The sequence below is a fragment of the Octodon degus genome, unplaced genomic scaffold, assembly GCF_000260255.1.
Source record: "Octodon degus isolate 3935 unplaced genomic scaffold, OctDeg1.0 scaffold00429, whole genome shotgun sequence".
NCBI classification, from domain to species: domain Eukaryota; kingdom Metazoa; phylum Chordata; class Mammalia; order Rodentia; family Octodontidae; genus Octodon; species Octodon degus.
In genome coordinates this window covers 74,610-82,700 of record NW_004525005.1, presented here as the reverse complement: position 1 = coordinate 82,700, position 8,091 = coordinate 74,610, and the positions used below count along the sequence as shown (strand labels likewise).

Here is an 8,091-nt window from a genome sequence, read left to right as displayed (position 1 = left end):
TTTTTATCTATAATTAATATCTTTTTGTCTTTAAAAAACTGATAACTTTTATGTCCTTTTTTTCATGCAATTTTTGCTCAGTTATCTCCTTGCACTCTGTCATCTATTCAGGCTCCTATTTACCATTTGTGGGTGCCACCTCCTGAGCGTCCTGGGCCAGTTCTTTTAATTGGCCCCATGAAGGGACTGGCCCCATCCTTGTTTTCAGCTGTGGCACCGTCTCTGAGGCATCACTGTCACAGGACCGAGCATCAGATTCTGGAAAGGTGGACTCCACTCCTTCTCTCAGTCTTGGTCCGCAACAGCCGGGCAGTGTGCCCCGCACTCTATGGAAGGAAACAAGCAACCCGCAGAGGACAGGTTAGCACTCAGCGAGGCGTCTTCTCTTGTCCAGTATGAAGGTCTCTCCAAAGGATTGTTCCTATTTTTCCCTGTACCTGACTGAGGTACAGGTGAAATATGTTTTCGTACTTTCCGTGCCTTTCCACGGTCCCTGTGCAGTGACATGAGTACTGTCATTATAGACCCTTAAGTCAACATCTGGTTCTGTGCTGTACCAGAATACCTAAGTGTAGATAATGTATTCAAACAGAAATTTATTTTCCACAGTTAAGTGGCTAGATAGATCAAGGTTAAAGAACCTGAAGATCTCACTTGGTGAGGGCCTCTCTGCTGTAGCCCGAGATGACAGAAGCCTGAAGGGAAGGAGAAGGCTGGCCTTTACCTTGGCCTTTGTCTGCATGCAGGACAGGCTGCACCACGATCTTGACACCTTTGCATGTCCTAGCTCTTAATACCTTCACACTCATTAAACTTGAGTTTCAGGGCTGTACACTTGACCCCGTAAAGCCTGTGTCTTTTCAGTTGTGTGAAGACTGTCTTCATTCCTAGTCGCCACATCTGAGATAATTCCATCATCCACACAAACACTGGTGATCCATGGTCTCACCTAAACCACAAGAGGGTGGGATTCGTGCAGGGCTCATCCTGAGGCCAGTTGCCTTCTGGCAGGGAGGCTGTGAAATCAACTTCTGAGCCTCCAAGTACAATGGGAGACAAGCACAGCACAGAGGGAGACATTCCTAGTGGGCTGGTACTAGAGAGGGGGAGGGGGACCATTCCCCCAAACAAGTCCACACCCAAGAAGAAAAATCTCCCAGAATGTTTAGCCCTCAGATGAATCCTCCCTGAATCCGTATCCAACCTCCTTGACAGACAGGGGCTGTGCTGGGGCTCCTACTGCCCAGGCATGGACTAAGAATTGCTCTCATGGGCAGGAGTAGGGAGCAATTATTGGCCCATGGCTGGCTCTACCAGTCTGAGGTTTCAGGGACAGCCTTTGCTTGGTTTTACTTCCTGCCCCCAAGCCCACAGTTATGAAAGCTGCTCTAGGAGGGACTCTCGTGGGACCAAAGTCATAAGACAGGGCTTACCTGAGCTCCATGGTTAAAGCAATTTTTAGATTAAAGCATAAATAGCAGCACCCTCACAGTGTTTCTGCTCTGGGCATCTGTAGTGTGCTATTGAAGGTGCCAACAGTTGTGTACACTGTTCCTTCTGGAGCGGTGGCCTGTGCTACACTGGGTCCATCGTGCTGACAGATAGGTTTTCTGCCAGAGTATAAAACACGTGGCCCCAAATCCAACAGACAGTGGAGTCCTTTTTCCTCAACAAAACCATCTGAACCTGGTTTTCACATTATGTCCTTTTTGTCAGCATTCTGGCATTCTAAGCTCTGAAAAATCTTGCATCTATTCTGCTCAAAGTGGCTTTCAGGCTATCTAGCTGTTGTCCACAAATCATTCCCAAGTCCTCCCATGAACTCGTTCCACTGGCTTCTGATACACTTGCTCACATAGTAGTCGCAGCAAAAATCCCACTCTCAGGACCATAGTCTGATTTAGTAATTTAGCTGTTGCTGGAGAAGAATACCTAACACTCAAATATGAAGAAGAAAGGGTTGATTTCCACTCCCAGTTTACAGAGGTTCCAGCCCATAGCTGAACGTCTCCAATGCAGGACACTGTGACAGAAGGGAATAGCAGAGGGCAGCTGCTTTGTCCTATTTAGGTGACAAAACCCAGAAGCCACTCCTCTTCTGAGCAGGTCCCAACTCCTAATGTCAAATCAGTTCTAAATCTCTGTAATGCAGTCATCTTCCAAAACGCCACCGATCAGTGCGTGGTGCTCTAGAAAGCATCTAGGTGTGCAGCAGAGCGCTGCCTGGGACCCGGAGCAGGGATGTCTAACTTCATTTAGCAAACACAGGCACTGTTTTCAGTAGCCTTAGTAGGTTCCGAACATATTGTGCCTTCTCTGAGGCCCAGGGCTGCTGTGCTGCAGGATTCAGGCCAGCCAGGTACTTGGGCACCACGACCACACATCCTGCCTGCAGAGGGCTGCATTGCCCGGAGTGCCTCGGCGTGGACATGCCCTGGCTCACACGGTTCACACTGTTTATTTCCCCATCTGTGAAACCAAGGAGAATTCATATGCCTGGCAGCTCACAGGCTCTGTCAGTGTCACCACCCACAGGGCTGCATGAGCATCCTCTCCTAACGCCCTGTGGAAGGGCTGAGTGATGGAGGTGACCGAGTGCAGGATGATCTGTGGGCTGGGACCTCAGTGCACTGTTGTACCTGCTGTGCTGTGTGAGCCACAGGCCTTACTCTGTGAGTGTGTTGTGCACAATGTCACCAGGGTGCGAAGGACAGAGTTAAGGATCCTCAGGGGAGATGGAGGCAGGTCTCATCTACGTTACTCTTACAGTCAGATACGCTGTGCCCATGTGCACATTGGGAAACCCTTACACTGAACTAACGGAGCACTCTGGCCGCTCCAGGAAACCTCCTCTGTCTTCTCTCAGTCAATCAACCCATCCCCCAGACAAATAATCTGGACTTTATTTTGAAAGCATAAACCAGTAATATCTGGTCAAGAGCTCCAGGCACATGGAAGTAAATGGATGAAGCCTTTCACATCCAGAATATTTACATTACTGACTGCAATAGCAGTTGTTCTGTTTTACCTTTATAGCATGTTATATAAATGTGGTAAAGTTTATTCTTAAATTTGCTTAATTAGACCTAAGTACATGTGTATTGCTTAGGAAAGTACAAGAAAAGCTGATGTGGACTTTCTTTGGTAGTTTCTCTGTTCATTTTCCATCTCTCTGCAGCACAAAACTAGAAATGGAGATGCAGGTCATAGGATGACTGTACATGTATGAGAATCTGCTAAAAACATTCTCCTGGTGTTTGTGGCATTCTCAGTCCCGCCATCAATGTGTGAGATTTAGTTCTTTTCTCTCCTCCCTGAGTATTGTCTATAATTTTCCCTGGCTGAACACTGGTGGCATGTGACACTTGCATAGTTGAATATGATGGATGCCAGAGCCCAGAGGCCTGGATGCCACGCAGTACTCCTGGTGTATGCAGCCTTTTACATCAAAGGAGAGGAGATGGCTTGAACTGAGGTGCAGTTGTCCTGCCATTTATTGAAGAAATCCATGTGCACATGAAATCTAAAAAACATAATAGTTTTAAGTTCATAGAAGCAGAGAGTAAAGCACGAGTAGCAGAAAGTGGACGGGGGAGGGTAACAGGAAAGCACATGCCAAGGGTGCACGCACTTGGATTGGAAGATGGACATGTTCTAGACAATAAGTACCAACACAGGAAGTGGCGGCTCTGAGTCTGACTGTGGTGAACCTTTCCTAACGCGTACACCTACCTTCATTAAGTCATCATTCACGTATTGCATATACATCACCATGGCTAGTGAAGTATTTTAAAATTTCAAACAGGATAAGAAAATTGAAAAGGAATATTAATCTATGTATGTTGGCCATACATAAATGTCACTGCTAAGAGTTTTGTTGCTAAGACTCAATTTTAATCAGTTTGCTGCTCTCCCACACATAAGGGATCCCGTACAATTGGTTTATCATAATCATGGTCAACCACATAAACACATTTTATTTACAAGTCGCAAGACTATTTGTAAACTGTGAGATTACTATTGCTGTGCTCTGAGGTGTGGTGAGCTGCGCAGGGCAGCAGCCAGCACTTTTCAGGACCCCATGCAAAAAAATGGAGAACAGGAGGAAGCTGCATTCCTCAAAACTAACAGGGATAAAGGGAAGAGTATTAAGGGGATGCTAGGATGTAGGAGTAAGCAATAGAAACAGACAAACAGCAGGGATAATGCTTAAATTTTCCACACGTGGGAAGCACCCAGTGCCATGGGAGGTGGATGCCCCCAGGCCGGCCCTAGGGCAACCCGGATGGGACGCTGTGTGTGCTGTCCTGGTCCATGAGAGGTGTGCTCTCGGGAGGCCCAGATTCATCTGGTGGTGGCACTGGGAGGAGGAAAAGGACAGGATCAGATCCTGCAATGGGATATCCAGGAATAAAGCACGGCCTCAGGGGCTGAGTGAATTTGCCTAAGAAAGTATGGAGTAGAGTAAAGTTCTTGACATCATAGAAAGAGATCAATCCTTCCTCATATTGCAAGAAAATCCCCAATACTAAGGGAGGTGCTACAACCTGAAAATTATAACGGGGTTGAGAAAGAGCCCTGTAACTATTAAAATGCCTTTCAATGCTCCAAAAACCATTCTCAGTATTAATATCCTTGAAATGTATTTTCCTGCTGACTGAATCAGAACATAGTCCTAGTGTCCACAACTCATTCCCTCCTACAGCCACCTCCCAGTAATGGCTTCCACTGGAGAATCTGTTCCGACCCAGCACAGCTAGGAGTGAGGTAAATCCTTCAGGGGTTGGAGGAACAACAGCCTGTGTCCATGCCAACCCTTCCACGCATTTCCCAGCATTTGATACCAAGAGCCTAGGGTGAGCAGTGTCTTCATCCAGGACTATGTCTTCTGCAAAAGAGGAGGAGACCCGTTACCTGAGGCCCTAAGCACAGAGCCCCCGACTCTGAGCGCTGATAGAAGAGGCCTGAGGGGCGCAGCGCAGGCCCAGGAGTCTTTCTGCAGCCCCAGGCCGTGACCGTCCCCGCTGCAGGGTTGGGATCTCTCCTCTCAGAGAAATTTCTCCACACCACCGAAACTCTGTACTTGACGTGTGCTGCCACATCAGAGGTTCCCAAGACACAGCTGGCGAGAATACAGACATGGGGCCCACACCTGTGAAAGGTGCTACCAGCTGCCTGATGCTCACGGGGCTTCCTAGGTTCTCCCTCAGGGGCACAGAGTCCACCCTCAGAGAGGAAAACTACATGGGGGTCCAGGAGTGTAATGGGACAGCAGCACTGAGCAGGAGGTGAGCGTGCTCAAGGGGAAGAACCACGGCAGGGAAGGGAGGAAGAGAGAGAAGGAGTCGGGGAGGAGCAGGGCCCGGGGAGGACCACCTGGGTCAGCGGGGCCGTGTTTAGGGCTGGGCCTCCCTTAGGCCATAATGGAGGAGAGTGAGGAGGTGAACGCTGGAGGGAACGAGGATGCCCAGCTGTTTATTAAGGCGTCCTGTAGGACAGAGAGAAGGACTGTAACGTCCAGGGATAGAATCCGCCCAGCACCGCTTCCTGCTGACCACTTCCTCTGCAGGAGAAGAGCCGCCATGTGCACGGGGAGAGAGAGCCTGGCCCACCTGGGGGCCCGAGGCCGCAGGAGCGGGAGGAGGAGGGGGGACCCTTTCCGTACCCCGAGTCCTGCCCGGTCCCGAGTGCTGGGCGAGGTGCCCTGCTCAGGGAGGGCAGCCTCCCGCTCCCCCTGGCGCAGCCCTGCTGGCTCTGGGCTGAGCTCCTGCCCTGCGCTCCGCGCGGTGCTGAGCCCGGGTCTGGAGTCCTCCGTGGCCCGGCCACACCCGGGGCTCCTGGGGAGGTGGGCTTGGGGACCCCGGGTGGGCGGCACGGCCCTTGGGGGAGGACGGGGCGCCCGCTGCCCTCTCTGCTTGGCCACATGGAGATGGGTCCCCCTGGCTCCCACCCTGCCCTGGGCCTGACACTGGAGTGAACCCCACAGCACCGCGGGCAGGACCTGACACCCCGGCCCTGAGGCCAAGGTGAGGCTGTCCTTCCCAAGGTGACCTGCGAGGTCCATGTGACATGGAAGCAGAGCACGCGCCCCTGCGTCGCCCTGAGGAGGTTTATTGAGACACCTCCAGGCTTCAGGCCATGTTCAGCTCATGCCGCTTCCTAGACACACACGTCTTAGGGATCAGTGGGCACAAGCTTTGCTTCCACGCTGGACTCTCACAGAGCTGAGGTGGACAACACGACCTTACCTTAAGCTGTTCCCTGCGCACTTACCTGCAAACCAACGAGCTTCCCTCAGACCTGCAGCAGATGGAGACAGAAGGGTCAGGAGGGAGTGGGCAGGGGGCTGCTGCGGGCAGGGTGCGGGCGTGGGCGCTGGGGTCGGGCTGTACTTACGCTGCTGTACGAAATGCTTTCTTTGTTCTGCAAAGAATTGCACAGAGAGATAAATATTTTGGTGACACATAGACTGAACTTTCAATTTTGCACAGGATAGAAAACAGAACTTACCAAGGTCTTCTGCAGCCCTTTCTTAAAAAAATAAAAATAGAAAAGGAGTGTTAAATTTTAAAACTCTAAAAAATGAATCCTATTATTTTTCTAGATTTGCAAAATATTTGGGAACATTTGTTCAACTTTACAGAATTTGAGTTAGAAGTACAGAAACTGTTTTAGACAAAGTTTTCTTTGGTCTACAATCACAGAGACATAAGTATTTTGAGGAAACAAAGACTGAGTTTATAATTTAGCAAAGGAAAGATTATAGAACCTACCAAGTTCTTCAGCGTCTCTCTCTATTAAAAAAAAAAAGTCAAACGAAATTAGTTTTTGCAACCCCGAGAACCTTGTTCCTAGCCATTTTCTCTATGTGATTAGTAAAATATTTCGAAATATTTGTTTAGCTTTCTGAAGTTTGAAGCAGAATAACAGAATCTTGAAAAACACTACACAGAGAGATAAATTGTTTTTGACACAGAATTTTCCATTTAACACAAGAAAGAAAACTAAACTTACCACATTTTCTCATGCTTTCCTCTAAAAAAAAAAGGGGGAGGAGGGAAAGAATATTAAGTTTCGAAAGGCCAAGTAAGTCGTTCCTAGCATTCGTCTTCATATAATTTGTAAAATATTTTGGAATATCTGTTCAGCACTATGCAGTTTTCAGCAGAAGGACAGGGCCACCTGCCCTGGATTCCCACCCGGGATGCCACCGACCTCGTGTGCAGTCTCCCTACCATTAAGGTGCCCTCATGTGAGGCCTCCGCCTGCCCCCAGGGGCGGCTGCTGCTAACGTCCTGCTCCACCAGCCCCTTCCCACCCTCCCCGCACTCCCAGCTTCACTGCAGCCCCTTCCCCTGCTCAGCCAGCCCTGACCGAGCCCAGCTCCAGCAGGCGCTGCCCAGGCCCAGGGCACTGCTGCCAACAAGGGCAGGCTCTGCTCTCCCAGGGTGAGCTCTGGGGCCTCCAGCACCGCCCAGGGCGGGGGGGTCCGTGGGGTGCAGGACAGAGAGGGCCTGGCTGCTGGGGAGGGGCTTTGCCTTATGGTTCATTAGAAATATTGTACCTCAAAAGAAAACTGTATTTGTATACTTTTAAAAATGAGAGAGAAGAAAAAATCATTTTTGTAGTTTACTTACAAATGTACACTTCAAGTAGCTTACATATGCATCCAGAATATTTTTATTCCACTAGAAAAATGTTGCCAAAAATATACGACATCATTTGTCACTTTCAAGACATGATAATTTTAAATATTTGTACATAAAAATCAGTGATTTTTTAAAAGATCATTCAAAAACTAAAAGATATTCCTTTTTACTAGTCATGCACATTGAGTGAGGCCTTTCATGGCATTTGCATAACAAAGTTTTCTCTTATTATGATAATACATAAACATTGAGGTTTTTCAACATATAAAATAAATGTAGAAACTGACCCCGGGAGTGAACAAAAGTGCAATTATATAGTCTCTAAACACAAAACCAAAGACAAAGCAATGTGTTAAAGACAGAATGAGGGGCTGGAGAGATGGCTCAGTGGTCTAAAGCACCTACTTAGAACAAGCTTAGCAAAAGCATCAGAGACCGCGGT

At 48.7% G+C, this 8,091-nt stretch overlaps 1 protein-coding gene across 1 annotated transcript in view; it reads right to left on the bottom strand.

Annotated features, from left to right (window-relative positions):
• The window catches only part of LOC101575049 (butyrophilin-like protein 2), a 103,808-nt gene that overhangs the window by 37,722 nt on the left and 57,995 nt on the right, over positions 1-8,091 (bottom strand). Inside the window, exons 4-5 of the mRNA XM_023708658.1 lie at positions 7,021-7,035; positions 6,274-6,300 (exon numbers count right to left, since the gene is read on the bottom strand). Coding sequence (XP_023564426.1) covers positions 6,274-6,300; positions 7,021-7,035 — 42 coding nt within the window. The remainder of the gene's footprint in view (positions 1-6,273; positions 6,301-7,020; positions 7,036-8,091) is intronic.